The following is an 18,543-nucleotide window of genomic DNA, read 5'->3' as shown; positions in this document are numbered from 1 at the left end:
CGGACGCAGCGCCGCCCAGCCCTGACCGCCCAGGGGCAGCCTGGCCAGGCGGGGAGGGGATGCTGAAGGGATGGTGGTGGTGGGAGAAGCAGTACGGTGGCAGCCCTTCCTTGGGGCTGCTCCAGGACCCCACATTGCTCTGCTGTAGGAAGGCGAGTCAGCAAAGCTCCCGGCTGACTTCCTCTAAAAGTGGAATCGGCCCGGCAGTGTCCTGCAGGTGACATTGAAACTCTGGCGCCGGAGCCTCCCGGCAGGAGGCCCAGTGTGGCAGTCACAGGAGGCCCAACAGCCGGGCGGTGGCTGGGCTGAGCTGAGTGGAGCTGACCTGGGCCGTGCCACTGGGCGGTGGCAGTGGTGGTGGCAGCTGCCAGGGCTGGGCAGTGCTGCCGTGGCACCAGGGAGGCCCTTGGAAGGGGAGGTGCCCAGTGTGGTCCTGGCTCTGTGGCCGCAGGCTGGCAGCAAGGGCTGGGGCATGGCACTCTGCGTGTCAGTCAGTGGATGCTCTGTCCTGCAGCCCTTCCCTGTCACAAGGGCCAGGCTTGGGGATGGTGACAGGGTGGCCACAGTTCAGTGGGGCTACACAGAGTCCTCAGGACCCCCCAGGTCCTGCAGTCTCTTGGAGACACAGGGACATGGAGTGGGGCTGGGAGCCAGGCAGGGCCAGGCACAGCTGAGGGGCTTTGCTGGGTGGGGCTGGCGCTGAGCGAAGGCTCCACAGGAGCAGCGGAGCCCTTGGTTACAGGGCTGGACCTGCTGGTGTCAGGCCCTGGTGGGAGGCAGCTGGGAGGTGTGGAGGGGCTGGGAACTGCCTAGCTGCAGCAGAGCTGTGTGCTGGCTGCTGGCGTGGGGGCTGGCAGGGAGGGCAGGAAGCGCAGGAAATCTCGCAATGGCTGTATGGTCAGCACTGGGTTTCCTGTTCCTCCCCAGGAGCCAGAGCTGCGCCGGGTCCACACCGCGTCAGCCCCGGCCCCAGCAGGACGCCGGCAGCAGCCTCACAACGAAGACCCAACACCAAATGTAGGTTGGAAGCACTGTGCCCTGGTGAGGTACTAGCAGAGAAAGGGGGCTCCTTTGAAAGGTTGGGGGGCAGGTCTTGGTGAGGTCAAGGGCTGTGCCAGGAGACATCCTGCACTGCACAGGGAGGTGCCCCAGCACTCTCCTGCTCCTGCTGCACTCTTGTTTCAGAGCAGGGCACCCGGGGACTGCCACTGGGATCAGTTTAACTCCCAGTGGCCTTACTGGAGTCCTGCATGCTGGAACATACCCAGGTTCCGCACCTTTCTCTGCGGCTCAGCACCCTCCTCAGCTTCTGCTGGCTTCCACCAGTGCCCCAGCCCCAGGGAGCTCCCACACCGTGGGCATAGGGGTGGGAAAGGGCAGGACAGGACTGCAACTGCCAGAGAGGAGGGGCTGGTGCTGCCAGGGGCGGGGGGTACAGCCGTGCTGCCCTTGGGGAGCAGTCTGTGCATGGCAGAGGTGACTCTGCTGTCCATGGCTCCACACTTCCTCCTTCCCAGCACCATCCCCACAGGCCCCAGCTCCCACAGAGCTTGGAGCACTCATCCTGCCGCTTTGAATAGGCTTTGCAGGGCTGTTTGCAGTGGGTGGGGAGGGCCATCTCTGCTGCACAGACCGGACGATGGGGTGGGAGGGTGTGAAATGCAAAGCCCCCGGCCGCTGGCGCAGGCAGCGCAGGGTGGCAGCTGTGGCTCAGGCTGTCCCGGTGCCCCACAGCCCCCTGGCTGCACAGCGGTGCCATGGGCTTTGGGCCGGAGCTGTGGTGCCCGCAGGGGCACAGCGCGCTGCTGCGGCTGCAGGACGGGGAGCTGCGCCTCCTGGAGCTGATGAGGAAGTGGATGTCACAGCGGGCCAAGAGTGACCGCGAGTATGCAGGGATGCTGCACCACATGTTCTCCCAGCTGGAAAAGCAGGAGAGCACTTGGCAGCTCCATGGCAACCACGGTGGTCACATCGAGAAGGTAGGGATGCCTCAGAGCAGGACGGCGCCCTGCAGAGCCCGAGAGCTGCTGCGGGAGGATGCCATCTCCACGCCATCCCTGACTCCCTTTCCTGCAGTCCTGGTGGGTGCTGGTGAGCCGGACAGAGACGCTGAGCCAGATCCTGCGGCGGCACGCGGAGGAGCTGGCAGCGGGGCCGCTGGCCAAGCTGAGCCTGCTCATCCGCGACAAGCAGCAGCTGCGCAGGGCCTTCAGCGAGCAGTGGCAGCAGCTCAGCCAGGACTACAGCCGGGTACGTTGGAGCCAGCAGGGGAACAGGGGAATGTGCTGGACCCGCTCCCTGACCGTGTCCCTCTCCAGACGACGCAGCAGGAGATGGAGAAGCTGAAGGCACAGTACCGCAGCCTAGCCCGTGACAGCGCCCAGGCCAAGCGCAAGTACCAGGAGGCCAGCAAAGGTGCCAACCTGGCCCCTGTCCCCTGCGTGACCTCCCAGCTTCCCTTATGGGTCAGGGATGGCTGGAGCACCCTGCACTCCGTGAAAACTACAGCCCAGCCTGGAGCGGGTGGGGGTTCTGGGGTTGGGCAGCATAGAGGAGAGCCCAGCCTGGCCCCCAGGAAGCCAGGCAGAAGCCTGGGGGCCTTAAGACACCACGCTGTGGGAGATGGGCATCTCTGTGTCACACTGTGACCACCCCAGGCTCGGTCCCTCTGCCTGCCCTGGGACCCTCTCCCAGCCCTCACCCTGTGACCCCTGCCCCGGCGTTGGGGCAGGTGGTGTGCTGGTGGTTGGGGTTTTCCACAGCCTCTCTCCACAGACAAGGAGCGCGACAAGGCGAAGGAGAAGTATGTGCGCAGCCTCTGGAAGCTCCATGCCCTCCACAATCAGTATGTGCTGGCTGTGCAGGCGGCCGCATTGCACCACCAGCACCACTACCAGCGGGTGCTGCCCAGCCTGCATCAATCCCTCTACGGTCTGCAGCAGGAGATGGTCCTCGTCCTGTAAGAGCCCTGCCTGCCCCGCTGCCCATCCCGTGCCCCACTGCCCATCCTGTGCCCTGCTGCCACCCTGCACCCCACTCCAGCCCCCTGGGCATGCCCCACGGCCCCCCAGAACCAGCAGTTCTCCCACAGAAAGGAGATCCTCAGCGAGTACTGCAGCATCAGCAGCCTGGTACAGGAGGATCTTTTGGCCATTCACCAGGAGATTGCCAGTGCCATCCAGGCCATCGACCCTGCCACTGAGTACAGCAGCTTCATCCAGAGCCACCAGTATGGCTCCACGCAGCCGCAGCCTCTCTGCTGGGTACGGCCCTGCTGCCTCTGGCTGGCAGCGGCCAGCAGGGGCAAGTGGAGGCACAGTTGTCCTGGTGCCCACAGGTACGAATCTGAGATGCCACCAGCTGTGTCCTTTGATGAGAGCCTGCTGGAGGACACAGAAAACCTGGTGCCGGGGGAGCTGCAGTTGAATGAGCTGACCCTTGAAAGTGTCCAGCACTGGTGAGTGGGGCTAGCCGTGGGCAGGGCAGGTGAGGGGCAGGGGCCAAGCCCGCTGTCGGCACACATCTCTTGCAGCCTGACATCGGTTGAGGAGGAGCTGGTGGCCGCCACAGAGGCCGTGAGTATCAAGGAGCAGCAGATGCAGGAGCTGAAGGCAGAGATCCACGACGAGGAGCAGGGCCGGAGCCCCGGGGAGCGGTGAGGTGCAGCAGAGGGGGGCGAGGGGCCCGGGCAGCGGGTGCTGACCGTGCCCTCCCCTCGCCAGGGTGCACCTGTTGGGCAGGCGGCAGGGGCTGCACGAGGCGCGGCAGCAGCTCGAGGGCTGCCTGTGTGCCCAGGCCAAGCTGCGGGCGCAGCGGGACCTGCTGGCCAGCAAGCTGGCAGAGCTGGGCGCCAGGGAGCCCCTGCCTGCCCTGCCTCTGCCAGAGGATCGGCAGTCCGTCTCCTCCACGGTGAGTCGGCCTCGCCTCCTGCGCCCCGGGAGCTGCAGGGATGGGCTGCACAGCTGGTGCACAGCCCGTGCCTCCTTCCAGGAGCAGGAGCGGAGCGGGGCCAGCGCGCTGGAGACCCTCAAGAACCACATCACAGGCATCTTCAGCCCAAAGTACTCGGTGAGTCCCTGGGTGCCTCCCGCCACGCTGCTCTCTGCCCAGCTGCCTTGATGAGCCTGTCCTCTCCTTGCTGGCCACACAGCCTCCCTTGCTTCAGCACCTCCAGATTCTGCTCCCACCTGCCCTGGGCACAGCTTCCAGACACTCCTGCTGCCCCGCCTCTGGCACAAGTCAGGAGTGTGCATGGCTGGGCTCACCTTGTCTCCTTCCAGCTGCCACCCCCCGTGCCCCTCATCCCAGACGTGCAGAAGCCGCTGTGCCAGCAGGTCTGGTACCACGGGGCCATCCCACGGTCGGAGGTGCAGGAGCTGCTGACCTGCCCTGGGGACTTCCTGGTGCGGGAGAGCCAGGGCAAGCAGGAGTACGTGCTCAGCGTGCTGTGGGATGGGCAGCCCCGGCACTTCATCATCCAGGCTGTGGGAGTGAGTGACCATGAGTAGGGGGGATGGCTGGGGTGGCCTTGCATGGCCAGGCACGGGTTCCTGCCCATCACCACCTCCTGGCCTCCCTCCCTGCAGAACATGTTTCGGCTGGAGGGTGACAGCTTCCCCACCATTCCGCTGCTGATCCAGAACCTCCTGCAGAGCCAGCAGCCCATTACCCGCAAGAGTGGCATTGTCCTGGCCAGGGCTGTGCCCAGGGTGAGACGGGCACTGGGGAGGAGGATGGGGCCCCCTGGGCAGGGGCAGCTCTGCCTGGCCCTTTCTCCTCTTGATGGCTGGGCTGAGGGCCACAGGCATGCTGCTCCAGGTAGACAGGGGAACCTGGACCTGGGCTCTGCCTGAGGGGGGCCTGCAGGGCTCTGTGGGCCAGGGGCAGCTCACGGGTGTCTGTTTGCTGCAGGACAAATGGGTGCTGAACCACGAGGACGTGCTGCTGGGGGAGCGCATTGGTCGGGTGAGATGGGGTGCTGTGGGGTCTGCAGGAGGGCAGGGCTGTCCTCACAGGTCTGCAGGAGGACAAGGGTTGCCTTGGGCCGCACGGTGAGCTGAGCCTGGTGCACCTGTGTCTCGGAAGGGTAACTTTGGGGAAGTGTTCAGCGGACGCCTGCGTGCTGACAACTCTCCCGTTGCTGTGAAATCCTGCCGGGAAACCCTTCCGCCTGAGCTCAAGGCCAAGTTCCTGCAGGAAGCCAGGTCCGTGTGGTTTGGAGTTTCTCCTGTCACATCTGTCCACTCTTGGAGCTGTTGGACGCTGCTGGGACTGCAGCACCTTGGTGCTGAGGGCTGTGTCCCCAGGCCGGCTGGGCAGAGTGCCCTGGCGATGGCAGCAGGTGGCTTGTGCCCAGAGCAGCCAGGCCCCCCTACACTCACAGTGCCATCCTTGTCCCCACAGGATTCTCAAGCAGTACAGGCACCCCAACATCGTGCGGCTCATCGGCGTCTGCACGCAGAAACAGCCCATTTACATCGTCATGGAGCTGGTGCAGGGTGAGCGCCCGTCCCCGCGCTCCCACGCACCCACGCCTGGGTGAGCTGCCAGCGCTGCCTGGCACCCACCGCCTCTGCAATCTGGGCACAGGGGGGGACTTCCTGACCTTCCTGCGCAGTGAGGGTCCCCACCTCCGCGTGAAGGAGCTGGTCAAGATGACAGAGAATGCTGCCGCCGGCATGGAGTACCTGGAGAGCAAGCACTGCATCCACAGGTGGGCCCTGGCAGGACGGGGAGCCCTGGGATCCTCACCACCCCATCCCGTGCCAGGTGGAGCCCCAGGGACAGCTGGGCACACGGCTGATTGCCTGGGGCTGTCTCAGGGACCTGGCTGCTCGCAACTGCCTGGTGACGGAGAGAAACACCCTGAAGATCAGTGATTTTGGGATGTCACGGGAGGAGGAGGATGGCATCTACGCCGCCACAGGGGGAATGAAGCAAATCCCTGTCAAGTGGACGGCCCCTGAAGCACTCAATTATGGTACAGGATGGAGCCAGGCATGGCCTGGCACCCCGCAGCTGGCACTCCCACACACCTGTTCCTGGGGAGGGAGGCAGAGACCCTCAGCACCTCAGCCCTCAGGAGCACGGGCATGGCTGGGCAGTGGTGACACACGTGTTCCCTGCCAACAGCATTTGTCCTGCCCCATGTCCCCAGGCCGATACAGCTCAGAGAGTGATGTCTGGAGCTTTGGCATCCTGCTGTGGGAAGCCTTCAGCCTGGGTGCCGTCCCCTATGCCAACCTCAGCAACCAGCAGACACGGGAGGCAGTGGAGCATGGTAGGGGACACGGCTGGGGCTGGCTCCTGAGAGCCACCATGAGCTGTGGGTCCAGCACTGTGGGGCTGTGCCTGTGGGATGGGCCAGACACAGTGGGATGTGGGGTGTGAGGGGCCGGTGATCCACGTCCCCATCCCTGCTGCCCAGGTTTGCGGCTGGACCCTCCCGAGCAGTGCCCTGAGGAGGTGTACCAGCTGATGCAGCGCTGCTGGGAGTATGACCCTCACAAGCGGCCCAACTTCTGCACCATCCACCAGGACCTCGTCGCCATCCGCAAGAGGCAGCGGTGACAGGGAGCACCAGGGGCCCTGGATCCATCCCACGGCACTGCTGGGGACACAGCAGAGCCCTGTCTGGGCAGGGTGGCTGTGTGGCGCTTGAGCCCCAGGGCAGGGGCTCCTGCATACCTCAGGGTGGGCTATGGCAGCCAAAGCTCCTGCCCAGCTTCGTCTTGTACAATAAACACATGAGCTCTGCAGCTGTGCTTCTAGGAGCTGTGAGGGGACACGGACCTGTACTGCACTGGGACGTGGCACTGGCACTGAGACACTGTAATGGTGCACCAGGACGGGTCACTGTGCCAGGGCACGCGGTGCACCAGCATGGGGCACCAAAAAGAAGTTACCAGAATGGGGTCCACTTAGACAGGAATGGCGTGGGGAAATACTGAGACAGGTCACTGGGACAGAGGGCTGGAACGGGACCCTGGGACAGGGCACCGGGACAGGGATCAAAGACAGGCTACCGGGATGGGGCACCGGGATGGGGCACACCGGGACAGGGTACCGGGAGGGCACCGGCATCTGAACTCGGCTGCGGGGTTGGGGGCGGCTGCTCCCGCGGGCCGGGCCGTGCCGTGCCCGTCCGTTCAGTGCCGCCCCCGCGTGGCCCGGCCGGTTCGGTGCCGGTCGGTTCGGTGCCGCCCCCGCGGGCCGGGCCGTGCCGTGCCGTGCTAGTCGGTTCGGTGCCGCCCCGGCGGGCCGGGCTGTGCCGTGCCGGGCTGGTCGGTTCGGTGCCGCCCCCGCGGGCCGTGCCGTGCCGGTCGGTTCGGTGCCGCCCCCGCGGGCCGGGCCGTGCCGTGCCGGTCGGTTCGGTGCTGCCCCCGCGGGCCGGGCTGTGCCGTGCCGGGCTGGTCGGTTCGGTGCCGCCCCCGAGGGCCGGGCCGTGCCGTGCGGTCGGTTCGGTGCCGCCCCCGCGGGCCGTGCCGTGCCGGTCGGTTCGGTGCCGCCCCGGCGGGCCGGGCTGTGCCGTGCCGGGCTGGTCGGTTCGGTGCCGCCCCCGCGGGCCGGGCTGTGCCGTGCCGGGCTGGTCGGTTCGGTGCCGCCCCCGCGGGCCGGCGCAGCGGGCGGAGCGCGAGGCGGGGCCTGGCCTGGCCTGGCCCATCCCGGCGGGCCCCGGCGGGCGATGTGAGGGCCTGGGCCGGGCTGCGGCGCCGCCCGGGGCGCGGACGGGGTGGCGGCGGTGACACGGTCGGTGCTGGCCCGGCCTCTCCCGGCCCGGGCCGTCGCCGCGGGGCCTCAGCGCGGCGGGCCCGGGCGCTGCCCGGCCCTGCGGGGCCGCGCGGCCTCTCCGGCCCCGGCCCCATCTGCGGATATAAATATCCAGCATCGGATTAAGCCAAGTAGGACGCGGTGAGGGCTCTTGGAGGAGGAGGCAGGAGGCCGCGGTGCGGGGCTGCGCTGTCCGGCCTGGCTCCCCCCCAGTGCCGGCGCAGGTGAGTCCCTGCATACCTTCGGGATGAAGCTGAAGAAGCAGGTGACAGTGTGTGGAGCTGCCATCTTCTGCGTGGCCGTCTTCTCCCTCTACTTGATGCTGGACCGGGTACAGCATGACCCTACACGACACCAGAGTGGGGGCAATTTCCCCAGGGTGAGTTTGGAGGGTCTGGGGTGAGTGAGAGGGGTCCTGGGATGGCAAACAGGGACATTCAGCCAGGGAAATTAATGAGAAGCTGGCCCTGGTCTCTGGGCATTAAGGTGCCAGGGCCAAGACTGGCTCCCCCCAGCTGTGGGTGACCTCTTGCCCCTTGCTGTACCCCCAGAGCCAGATCTCGGTGCTACAGAACCGCATCGAGCAGCTGGAGCAGCTGCTGGAGGAGAACCATGAGATCATCAGCCACATTAAGGACTCGGTGCTGGAGCTGACAGCCCATGCAGAGGGGCAGCCAGCATTGCCCCAGCACGCCCTGAATGGCTCCTGGGTGCTCCCCCCTGAGAATCGCCCAAGTTTCCTCTCTGTCTCCCCACAAGACTGCCAGTTTGCTCTAGGGGGCAAAGGACAGAGCCCAGACCTGCAGGTGAGTGTCTGGTGGCTCTGCTAGCATATGAGGAGTCCATACCTGGCATCCATGGAGTCCTAGCTCTACTCTTTCAGGGGCCACAGCACTGTTTCCTACCCACAGATGCTGGCTGTGTACTCCCTGCTGCCCTTTGACAACCAGGACGGTGGTGTCTGGAAGCAGGGCTTCGACATCACCTATGAGCCCAACGAATGGGACACAGAGCCCCTACAGGTGTTTGTGGTGCCGCACTCCCACAATGACCCAGGTGAGAGGCAGGGGCTGGCCCAGCTCCTGCTAGGGAGCAGTGCTGGCAGGGAACCTGGGCCCCCACAGTGACCCCCACCTGTGCTGCCAGGCTGGATCAAGACTTTTGACAAGTACTACTACGACCAGACACAGCACATCCTCAACAGCATGGTGCTGAAGATGCAGGAGGACCCACGCCGGCGCTTCATCTGGTCTGAGATCTCCTTCTTTTCCAAGTGGTGGGACAACATCAGTGCCCAGAAGCGGGCTGCTGTGCGCAGGTAGGGCTGCCCCCCTGGCCCCAGTGCCCCCCTAGCTCCCAGGCAGGCTGAGAGCAGGGCGTGTGTGAGGGAACGGCTCTGGGGACTGGAAGGCTGCCATGGGCCCTGCACTGCTCAGCATGGGGTGCCCTCAAACTGCCAGCAGCCTCCCAGTGCCATCAGATGTCAGAGCCACTGCCTTGTGGAGGGAGAGGTGGGAGAGACACGTCTTGCCCTGGGCCCCTCCCTGTGCTGATTGGGCTGGGGAACTTGTGTGCAAGGCCCAGGGCACCCATGGAAGGGTGGGAGACCTGGAGAGCAGGATTGTGTGGTGAGAGAGGGTCCCCTTGTGTGCCCCTTGCCCTGAGAGCATCGGGGATGGAGGACACAGTGGAGGGAGAGTGGGCTGTGGTTGCCATTGGGCTGTGGAGGGATGACTCTCTGTGTGGGGACAGCATGACAAGGGGGGAATGGCAGTGGTGGCTGTGGGGGCTGCATGTAGACTGTAGGTGGCTCAGGGCAGGACTCTGCAATGGACATGTGGCTCACGCAGGGCTCTGGTCATATCTTGGGTGTCCCCCTGGCAGGCTGGTGGGCAATGGGCAGCTGGAGATGGTGACGGGCGGCTGGGTGATGGCTGATGAGGCTAATTCCCACTACTTCGCCATGATTGACCAGCTGATCGAGGGGCACCAGTGGCTGGAGAAGAACATTGGTGAGAGCTGGGCAGATGGTGGCTGGGGGCCTGACAGGACCCTCCTCACGCGAGGTGCTGCTGGCCCAGCATGGGGCTGACAGGTCTCTGTGCCCCCAGGTGTGACGCCACGGTCGGGCTGGGCCGTAGACCCCTTTGGGTACAGCTCCACCATGCCCTACCTGCTGAAGCGCTCCAACCTGACGGCCATGCTCATCCAGCGCGTGCACTATGCCATCAAGAAGCACTTTGCTGCCACCCAGAACCTGGAGTTCATGTGGAGACAGACGTGGGGTGAGGGGCTGCCGGGAGGGGACTGCAGAGGGGGCCCTGTGGGGCAGGTGGCAGCAGAGAATGGCTGCCAGCTGCTTTTCTGTGCACATGAGCCAAGCACTGGGAGGTGATGCCTCTGCCCTGTGGGACAGAGTCAGGGTGACTTTCCACCTGCCCCCAAGTCCAGCAACACACTGGGGGAGACTGCTGTGCCCTCTGAACTCCGAGGTCTGCTTTGTCAGACTGCTGTCTTTGGGCCCCCCTGCTCAGGGACAGGCACGGGAGAGCTCTGGCTGGTGCTCACCTGTCCTTGGTCCCACAGATCCAGACACGAGCACGGACATCCTCTGCCACATGATGCCCTTCTACAGCTATGATGTGCCTCACACCTGTGGCCCAGACCCCAAGATCTGCTGCCAGTTTGACTTCAAGCGCTTGCCTGGGGGCCGGATCAACTGTCCCTGGAAGGTGCCTCCCCGCGCCATCACTGATGCCAACGTGGCAGAGCGGTGAGTGCGGCAGGGGCAGGGGGCACGCCACTCCCAGCCTCGTGGGAGCCTCATGCCCTGGCCCCCACACAGAGCCCAGCTGCTGCTGGACCAGTACCGCAAGAAGTCCAAGCTGTACCGCAGCAAGGTGCTGCTGGTGCCCCTGGGAGATGACTTCCGCTACGACAAGCCGCAGGAGTGGGACGCCCAGTTCCTCAACTACCAGCGCATCTTTGACTTCCTCAACTCTCGGCCTGACCTCCATGTCCAGGTATGTGTGGAGAGCTCTGTGGAGCTGGGGGCAGCAGGAGGCCACGGCAGAGCACAGTTGGAGGGGTGAACAGTCCTGTGAGGGGTGATAAGAGCCCCCACTGCAGGAGCCCCAGCTCAGGGCTGCACATGCTGTCTTGCAGGCACAGTTTGGCACGCTCTCTGACTACTTTGATGCCCTGTACAAGAAAGTGGGTATCGTGCCAGGGATGAGGCCACCTGGGTTCCCAGTTCTGACTGGGGATTTCTTCTCCTATGCGGACCGGGAGGATCACTACTGGACAGGATACTTCACCTCCCGGCCATTCTACAAGAGCCTGGACCGGGTGCTGGAGGCCCACCTCCGGTGAGGGGCAGTGGGCTGGTCCACGGGGCACAGGAGGCGTGCAGGGGGCACGGGTGAGGGGTAGCCAGGCAGTATCTGGGAGCTCAACAGTCCCTGGTCTGCGCCAGCTGCCAACACACTGGACTGGTACACAGAGTGCTAAACCCTCACCCAGTCCCAGGACAGTGTGTGCCTTTGCCACCCCCCTCCCAGGCCAGCCCCCATGGTATTGCAGCACCAGGGACACTCAGTGACTCTGTCCCTGTGCAGGGGGGCCGAGATCCTGTACAGCCTGGCACTCGCCCACGCCCGCCGTGCCGGTGCCGATGGCAGGTACCCACTCTCTGACTACGCCCTGCTGACCAACGCCCGCCGCAACCTGGGCCTCTTCCAGCACCATGATGCCATCGCTGGCACTGCCAAGGAGGCTGTGGCCGTGGACTACGGAGTCCGGTGCGTGTGGGGACCAGGGCGCCCTCAGAGCCTGTCTCAGACTGGGGCTGGTGGGCTCAGGGCCGGCAGAACGGCTAGGTGTGGGGATGCTGTGGGGAGGTTCTCCCTCTCCCAGGGAGATGCAGAGGGTGGCTCACTCTGCCTCTGCCTAGGCTGCTCCAATCCCTCACCAACCTCAAGCGCGTCATCATCAATGCTGCGCACTACCTTGTGCTGGGGGACAAGGACACGTACCGCCACGACCCAGCTGCGCCGTTCCTTGGCATGGTGAGCAGCACCAGCCCCTGCCTCCCTGCACTCTGGCACACTGTCCCCATGCCCCCAGAAGCAACTCGGTGCTGCAGAGGCCAGGAAGAGAGCCCCAGATTGTGCCCATGTCCTTGGGCCCAACTGGCAGGGGCATGGGGCACACTTCAACTCTTTATTACTCCTCCCCAGGATGAGACACGCTCCAGCCAGGACTCTCTCCCAGAGAGGACAGTGGTCAAACTGGGCACCTCACCTCGGTAAGGCCTCCTGCCTTGCTCTGGGGACTTATGGGGCTGTGGGGAGGCAGTGAGGGAGTACCTGTGAAGCTGTGGGTAGGTGCAGTGGATCTGTAGTTAGTGTGGGGCATGGGACATCTGGAATGCTGTGAGGCTGGGATGCCAGCCCTGTGTTACCCCACACAGGTTCCTGGTGGTGTTCAACCCGCTGGAGCAGGAGCGCCTGAGTGTGGTGCCAGTGCTGGTGGACTCCCCGCACGTGCGTGTGCTCTCCGAGGAGGGGCAGCCCCTGCCCTCCCAGCTCAGTGCAGTGTGGAACTCTGCCACTGATGCGGTGCCCAATGTCTACCAGGTATGGGGTGCCCCACACCCACAGCCCATCTGTGCCAGCCTCCCATCCTGCACACTGCCAGGACACAGCGGCAGCCATGCTCTGTCCCTGCCCCACAACACCAGATCCCACAGCCGCCAAACCTCCGGCTCCCCATGTGTGTCCCTCCTCAGCAGCAGCCCTGCAGTGCTGAGCAGGGTCTTTGCCCCACTGACCCCCAGTCGTTCCTAGAGGCGGGGACTGGCTCAGGTCCCCATGCTGCCTGCAGGTGTCTGTCCTGGCCCGCCTGCCTGCACTGGGGCTGCGTGTGCTGCAGCTGCACAAGGCCTTGGACGGCCATGCCACGCCAAGGTCCTCCACGCGCCTGTACCTGCACGGCCGGGACGTGCCCGTGCACAAGCCCGAGGCTCTGCCCCTGCACGTCTTCCCAGCTGCTGCTGATGACTTCTGCCTGGAGAACCAGCACCTGCAGGCCTGCTTCTTGGGGCGCACGGGCCTGCTGCAGGTGAGTGCGGGGCTCTGACAGGGTGTGGGGTGGGGGACAGGAGGGGTACATCCGGCTGCTTCATGCTCTTACTGCTGTGCTGGCACACACCTGCAGAGCCTGCGCCCAGCTGGGGAGGAGCAGGCACACAGGGTCAGCAGCGAATTTCTCGTCTATGGCACCAGGACGTCCAAGGACAAAAGCGGGGCCTATCTCTTCCTGCCTGACGGCGAGGCCAAGGTACAGGGTCCACCTGTGGAAGGCAGCTGACAGCTGTGCCCGTAGGACTGTCCTCAGGCAGCAGCGTCAGCACAGCTATCCCTCTCCCCAGCCCTACGCTCCCAAGGACCCCCCAGTGGTGCGGGTGATGGAGGGTCCCCTCTTCTCAGAGGTTTCCAGCTACTACCAGCATGTCCAGACCGTGGTGCGGCTGTACAATGTGCCAGGTGAGGGCTTGAGGCTGTGCCAGGTGTTGCTGGCCCAGGGAACTGGGCCATGCTGCCCTTGAGGCTCAGCCTCTCACTGCCTACCCACAGGGGTGGAGGGCCTGTCCCTGGATGTGTCCTGCCTGGTGGACATCCGTGACCACATCAACAAGGAGCTGGCCCTGCGCTTTAGCACTGACATTGAGAGTGATGACACCTTCTTCACGGACCTTAATGGTTTCCAGGTATGCAGCAGGCTGGGGAGGGACAGCAGCTGCCCACAGGGGGACAGTGCTCTGGCACCAGGCACCGTGGGATCCACCTCTGGCCACTGATCTCTGTTCCTTGGCAGATCCAGCCCCGCAGGTACCAGCGGAAGCTGCCTCTGCAGGCCAACTTCTACCCGATGCCTGCCATGGCCTACATCCAGGACATGCAGAGTCGCCTGACACTGCTCACAGCCCAGGCCCTGGGGGTCTCCAGCCTCCACAGCGGTAAGCTGGGCTCTGTGCCTTGGGGACGTGCTGTGGAGCTGGGGCTGTCCTCCCCAAGGGAAGCAGGGGAGGAGGGTGCTGCAGGCTGGGCAGGGTGCCCTGGTCCTGCTGTCGCTGGGGGCTCTGTGCTGTGGGGTGTGGCTGGCGCCTGGTAAAGCCTGGGCTGCAGGGACTTGCTCTCCACAGGCCAGCTGGAGGTGATCCTGGACCGGCGCCTCATGCAGGATGACAACCGGGGCCTGGGCCAAGGGCTGAAGGACAACAAACGTACCTGCAACCGGTTCCGGCTCCTCCTGGAGCGCCGCAGCACTGCCAACAAGGTGCTGGCTTGGGCAGCAGGGCTGAGAGCCCAGCCTGCCTTGGGATGGAGCAGGGTGGAGGCATTTGCAGAAAGGCACACGTGATGGGATGCGGTGTCCTCTCCCCTCTTGTCCCATTATGCTGGCACTGGGCAGGGATGGGCCTGGAGCAGGGGGCATGGGGAGAGCAGGACGTGCAGTGGGCTCTGTCCCTGTGGAGCCACGTTGCCCTCATAATCACAGTGTTCTTGTCCAATCCCCTCGCTGCCCTCTATGCGTGTGCTGTGCCACCCATCCAGAGCTCCGGCTTCTTTTCCAAACTGGTCTCCATGTTTAAAGCCTTGAGCTTCCCTGGCACCAGGACTGGCAGCCCTGAGGTAATGGCCAGCCTGGCCCTGCTGTCTCTCCCTGTCTTGTGCACTAGCTGCTAGCCACTAGTCTAGCCAGGCTTGTAGCAGGTCTGTAGCCTGACCGTCAGCTAGCTGGGGTCCTGTTTGGTGCTGGGGCAGGGGGACCTGCCTGGGCAGGGGCAGCTCCATGTGCACTGTGCTGGCAGGTGCCTGGTCTCAAGGCGCTGCTGGAATGGAGGTTCTTTGGGCCTTGCCCAGGCTCTGCCCGCGTTCCTGGGCCCACACTTGACCCGTGTGCTATTTGGCAGGTGCAGGATGAGCGCCCCATCAGCTTCCCCTCCCTGCTGAGCCACATCACCTCTGTGCACCAGAATGCTGAGGCCTTGGTAATGCCGGTGGCACTGGAGAAGCCAGCCCTGCCAGCCCTGCGCTCCTTCGTGCCCCTTGCCACCACCCTTCCTTGTGACTTCCACATCCTGAACCTGCGGACGCTGCAGGCAGAGGTGAGCCACGGCCCAGGGATGGTGGGACTCTGGTGGGGTGCTGCCCCTGCTGTCCCCAGTGTTGTGCCTCACGCTCCCGCTCCCTGCAGGATGACTCACTACCATCGGCTGAGGCAGCACTGATCCTGCACCGCAAAGGCTTCGACTGCAGCCTGGAGGCCAAGAACCTGGGCTTCAACTGCACCACCAGCCAGGGCAAGGTAGGGCCAGGCTGCCCCCACACCTCCTCTGGAGCAGCTGGGCTGGGAGCTCAGCATGGCAGCCATGGCACGTGTCAGGCTGTCCTGGGCACAGTGCTGCCCCAGGCATCACATCCTCACCTGGGCCTCCCCACTTCCTCCTCTCTCCTCAGCTAGCTCTGGGAGGCCTGTTCCAGGGCTTGGAGCTGGGCTCCCTGCAGCCCACCTCATTGACACTGATGTACCCGCTGGGCACAGCCTCCAACAGCACCAACATCCACCTGGACCCCATGGAAATCGCCACGTTCCGCATCCGCCTGGGGTAGTGTCAAGCGGGAGAGGAGTGGAGTGGCTGGACAGCACAGGAGCAGCACCAGTGCAGCAGTGGAGCCTGCAGGGCCAGCAGACTGGCAGAGGCTGTGCTGCCACTTTCTAATTTATTAGCTCCGTGTTCTCAGATAGATTTTGGAATGAACTGCTGTGGCAGGGCTGGAGCTGACGTTGCTGGACACGGTGCCGGGTGGGCCGAGCGTGGCTGGGGAGGGCTGCAGGCTGGGCTCTGCTGCTGCTGGTGGGACACACACTGCTGCCCTGTCACAGGCAGGCTGCCCACGAGGGTGGCTGGGGCAGGGCCCGTGCAGGGCTCCCCCTGACTGGCGGGGCAGCAGGGGGAGGCCAGGAGCACCCGCGGTGTTGGGCAGCTGCCTGAGGAAGTGCTGTGGACTTGGGACTGACCTCTCCTGGAGCACATAGGAAACACAAGGCTGTTTCCAAGGGCCCTGGTGTCCGTGTGGTTTGTGGCTCTCACTCAGGGAAGCGGGAATGGTGTGCTGTGGGGAGACAGGGCAGCACTCCGAGGCAGGTGGGGGCCAGCCAGGAGCCCCTGGCACCTGTGAGAGGCTGGTGGCATGGCCAGGCCCAGCTGTGCCTGGGAGCAGGCAGTGCCTGGTGCTGGGCAGGAGCCAGGGGCTGGGAGTCAGCTCCTGGTGCGGACAGCAATGCCTGGGTGAAGCGTGGGAGCGCCTCCCCCAAACCCAGAGCCTTTAGCCCCGTTTCAGAGCAAGGCTGGCGCTCTGCTCTGCTGGAGCTGCAGTGGCTGAGTCGCAGCTAATTACAGTGTCACCAGAGCATCCTCCTGGTTGCTGTGGGAACCACAGGCCATGCTTCCTGGCCCCCTGGGGCTACTTACTTCCAGCAGGGAGGGCATTGGGAAGGACAGGGTGGGGTGTGGAACTGCCTCAGCTCTGGCTTGGGTGGGTTGGGCTGAATGAGCTTAGAGGTCTTTTCCAACATAAATGATTCTGTGATTCCACAATTCCTGCACAACTCCCAGCACATCCACATCCCATGGGTTTGGCCCCTGAAAGCTCAGCACCTCGCAGTGCTTGCCCTGTGCCCTGACCTGGTCCAGTGCCCTTTCAGACACCCCAGGATGGGCCCAGGTGCCCAGCTGGGACCCTGGACACGGCAGCGGATGCCCTGCATCCAGCTGGGGAGGGAGCCTGCCATCCTGGTCCTGGCCCCAGAAGCTCATTACTGATGCTCCCGCCTCCAGCCCGGTCCCTGCGGACAGGGGAGTGCAGGAGGCTCTAATGGCTCTGAGCGGCTCTTGGTGGAGGCTCGATGGAGGCGGGAGCAGGAGGGGCTGTGGTTTCTGCCTCCACTGGAGCCACAACTGCCTCTGCCCAGGGCTGGCCGGGAAGATGCTGGATGGGCACCTGCTCCAGCTGCTCCTTACCGCTGCTCTGTTGCCCAGCATCCTTGGGACAGGTACAGCCCCATTCCTGCCCCTCCTGCTCCCTGAGCCCATCCCTGATGGGGCCTTGTCCCCTGAGGGTCGCTCCCCGACAGCGGTGGGGGTCTGTGCTGGGAGGCAGTGCTCTGCAGGGAGAGGTGGTGGTCCATACTGGGGATGGGGGCCCAGGTGTGGTGGTGCTGGGGTTTCTCCCACTGCCGCACTTCTGTGGGGTCTAAGTGCTGTCCCCACAGGGGACACTGGGAGGGGTTCAGCACGGGGGCTGGGGGCTGACCTGCTGTCCTGGGCGGTTTCCCCTCCCCTCTGCCACCATCACTGCCCTTGTCCACGTTTGCCCTTGCCGAGGCCTCGGTGAGCACTGGAGGTCACGGCATACACAGGGCCATGGCACCAGAAGGCAGTGCCAGGGGAGCTCTGCTCTGCCGCTGCTGCCTCGTGGGGTGTAGCCCCCTCTGAGGGGTGAGCTGGGCCCCCCATGCCATGTTAGCCAGGCTCCCTGGACTGCTGAGCCCAGCCCAGCCCAGGCCTGCTCCGCTGCATCGCGGCACAGAGCATGGTGTGGAGCTGGCAGCCTGTCCTGCAGGCGCTGCACAGTTTCCACGTCCCCGCAGTGGGGGCTTGTTCCCTGCCCTCTGCAATGCCCTGCTCCCCGCTGCAGTCTTGGTGCAGAACCTGCACCTCTGCGAGGGCTACGTGGGCCCTGATGGCCGCTCCCACCCCGGCTTCTACTGCCCGCGGCTGACGGACCCGCCCGGGCACCGCTACTGCTGCCAGCCCCGCCTGGACGCTCTCAAGTCCTGCTGCTCTCAGCTGGCCCTGGAAGCCCTCACTGGAGTGAACCTCTCGAGCCTGGCTAGCCCCGGTCTGCTGCGGTGAGCAGGGCTGCAGCTGGCTGCGCTCCTGAGGATGGGGGCCCCTCGGGACACCCCCGGCGGCTTCTCCTGGCTGCTGGGGCAGGGGCTGTGGCGTCCCTCGGAGCCCACAGGGGCCCCGGCTGGCGCTCCCCGGTATCACGGGAGGGTCACGGCTGAAGCGCCCCACCCCGCAGGAACCCGCTGGCCCTGCCTTTCGTGGGGCTCTATGGGCTCCTCGTCCTCGTGCTGATGGCCATCGACCTCTGCCACTTCTACCGGAGCCGCCGGTGCCGCCTCCGCCGCCTGCTGCCCCGCGGCTGCTGCGTGCCCCGTGGAGCCCCGCGGGGGCACCCGGCCCGCACCCGGGCTCCGCACGGTGCCCCCAGAGTGACCCGGCCCGGCCAGGGCTGCTGAGGGCGGGCACGGCACGGCAGGGGGGTACACAGGGGGGGCTGGCACCCGGGGGTGCCGCGGGACGGGAGGGGAGGGGGGTCACTCACATCCCGGGGGGTGGATGGGTGGAACACGCGCACCTCAGGGTGCAGCACGGGGGGTAGGACGGGGGGGACACTCGAACGGCAGGGTTAATAAGGGGCTGTACGGGGGACACTCGCTTTCCGGAGCTCAGTACGGGGCTGTACGGGGTACACTCGCTCTCTGGGGCTCAGAGCGGAGCGGCGGGCGGGTGCGGGGGACACGGGGACACACACGGGGCCGCCGCCGGTCGGTGCTGGCACCGCCGGGCCGCGAGGCGGCGCTGCAGAGTCGGCCCCGCCCGCCTCCGGGCGCGCCCCGTCACGTGACGAGGGCGGT

The 18,543-nt window shown here is 65.3% G+C and overlaps 3 protein-coding genes across 7 annotated transcripts; all 3 read left to right on the top strand.

Annotated features, from left to right (window-relative positions):
• The first annotated feature begins 935 nt into the window (after positions 1 to 935).
• On the top strand, positions 936 to 6,751 carry FES (FES proto-oncogene, tyrosine kinase). 4 transcript variants are annotated; one of them, XM_064722343.1, is made up of 19 exons: positions 936 to 1,017; positions 1,735 to 1,979; positions 2,077 to 2,250; positions 2,328 to 2,415; positions 2,776 to 2,959; positions 3,092 to 3,229; positions 3,338 to 3,457; positions 3,533 to 3,655; positions 3,723 to 3,909; positions 3,991 to 4,068; positions 4,281 to 4,490; positions 4,587 to 4,709; positions 4,912 to 4,965; positions 5,086 to 5,204; positions 5,404 to 5,498; positions 5,590 to 5,713; positions 5,823 to 5,980; positions 6,158 to 6,280; positions 6,428 to 6,751. In XM_064722343.1, the coding sequence occupies exons 2-19, from the start codon at positions 1,758 to 1,760 to the stop codon at positions 6,568 to 6,570; spliced, it is 2,463 nt and encodes an 820-aa protein (XP_064578413.1). In that variant the 5' UTR covers positions 936 to 1,017; positions 1,735 to 1,757; the 3' UTR covers positions 6,571 to 6,751. The 4 variants fall into 4 exon arrangements, 3 of the variants coding, with proteins under 3 accessions (XP_064578413.1, XP_064578412.1, XP_064578411.1); XM_064722342.1 differs by having other exon boundaries at positions 2,319 to 2,415; positions 3,533 to 3,652; XM_064722341.1 differs by having other exon boundaries at positions 2,319 to 2,415.
• A 922-nt stretch (positions 6,752 to 7,673) lies between these two features.
• MAN2A2 (mannosidase alpha class 2A member 2) lies at positions 7,674 to 15,898 on the top strand. Of its 2 annotated transcripts, XM_064722113.1 has the most exons (23): positions 7,674 to 8,149; positions 8,322 to 8,576; positions 8,682 to 8,826; positions 8,917 to 9,088; positions 9,655 to 9,782; positions 9,882 to 10,055; positions 10,357 to 10,543; positions 10,616 to 10,793; positions 10,936 to 11,138; positions 11,388 to 11,570; positions 11,723 to 11,837; positions 12,009 to 12,076; positions 12,242 to 12,407; positions 12,655 to 12,891; positions 12,988 to 13,110; positions 13,202 to 13,316; positions 13,407 to 13,540; positions 13,648 to 13,789; positions 13,976 to 14,109; positions 14,388 to 14,465; positions 14,747 to 14,941; positions 15,031 to 15,141; positions 15,294 to 15,898. In XM_064722113.1, the coding sequence occupies exons 1-23, from the start codon at positions 8,018 to 8,020 to the stop codon at positions 15,444 to 15,446; spliced, it is 3,528 nt and encodes a 1,175-aa protein (XP_064578183.1). In that variant the 5' UTR covers positions 7,674 to 8,017; the 3' UTR covers positions 15,447 to 15,898. The 2 variants fall into 2 exon arrangements, with proteins under 2 accessions (XP_064578183.1, XP_064578180.1); XM_064722110.1 differs by lacking the exon at positions 14,388 to 14,465 and having other exon boundaries at positions 7,677 to 8,149.
• Positions 15,899 to 15,942: 44 nt separating this feature from the next.
• Positions 15,943 to 18,144, top strand: LOC135452450 (protein shisa-like-1). The gene is made up of 3 exons (XM_064722529.1): positions 15,943 to 15,982; positions 17,535 to 17,748; positions 17,925 to 18,144. Exons 1-3 carry the CDS (start codon positions 15,943 to 15,945, stop codon positions 18,142 to 18,144), a joined length of 474 nt encoding a protein of 157 aa, XP_064578599.1.
• Positions 18,145 to 18,543: the final 399 nt, after the last annotated feature.

The sequence above is a fragment of the Zonotrichia leucophrys genome, chromosome 10 (assembly GCF_028769735.1).
Source record: "Zonotrichia leucophrys gambelii isolate GWCS_2022_RI chromosome 10, RI_Zleu_2.0, whole genome shotgun sequence".
NCBI classification, from domain to species: Eukaryota; Metazoa; Chordata; class Aves; order Passeriformes; family Passerellidae; genus Zonotrichia; species Zonotrichia leucophrys.
The sequence above is the reverse complement of the archived record's forward strand: the minus strand, read 5'-3'. Positions and strand labels throughout refer to the sequence as shown.

Coding starts and splice junctions, on each gene's coding strand:
- FES (XM_064722341.1), top strand. CDS start 1,758: ATGGGCTTTGGGCCGGAGCTGTGGTGCCCGCAGGGGCACAGCGCGCTG. Junction 2,251..2,318: donor TCAGCCAGGACTACAGCCGG/GTACGTTGGAGC, acceptor GTCCCTCTCCAG/ACGACGCAGCAGGAGATGGA. Junction 3,230..3,337: donor AGCTTCATCCAGAGCCACCA/GTATGGCTCCAC, acceptor TGGTGCCCACAG/GTACGAATCTGAGATGCCAC.
- MAN2A2 (XM_064722113.1), top strand. CDS start 8,018: ATGAAGCTGAAGAAGCAGGTGACAGTGTGTGGAGCTGCCATCTTCTGC. Junction 11,838..12,008: donor CTGCGCCGTTCCTTGGCATG/GTGAGCAGCACC, acceptor ACTCCTCCCCAG/GATGAGACACGCTCCAGCCA. Junction 12,892..12,987: donor GGCGCACGGGCCTGCTGCAG/GTGAGTGCGGGG, acceptor ACACACCTGCAG/AGCCTGCGCCCAGCTGGGGA.
- LOC135452450 (XM_064722529.1), top strand. CDS start 15,943: ATGGTGTGCTGTGGGGAGACAGGGCAGCACTCCGAGGCAG. Junction 15,983..17,534: donor AGGGCAGCACTCCGAGGCAG/GTGGGGGCCAGC, acceptor TCCCCGCTGCAG/TCTTGGTGCAGAACCTGCAC. Junction 17,749..17,924: donor GCTAGCCCCGGTCTGCTGCG/GTGAGCAGGGCT, acceptor CCCACCCCGCAG/GAACCCGCTGGCCCTGCCTT.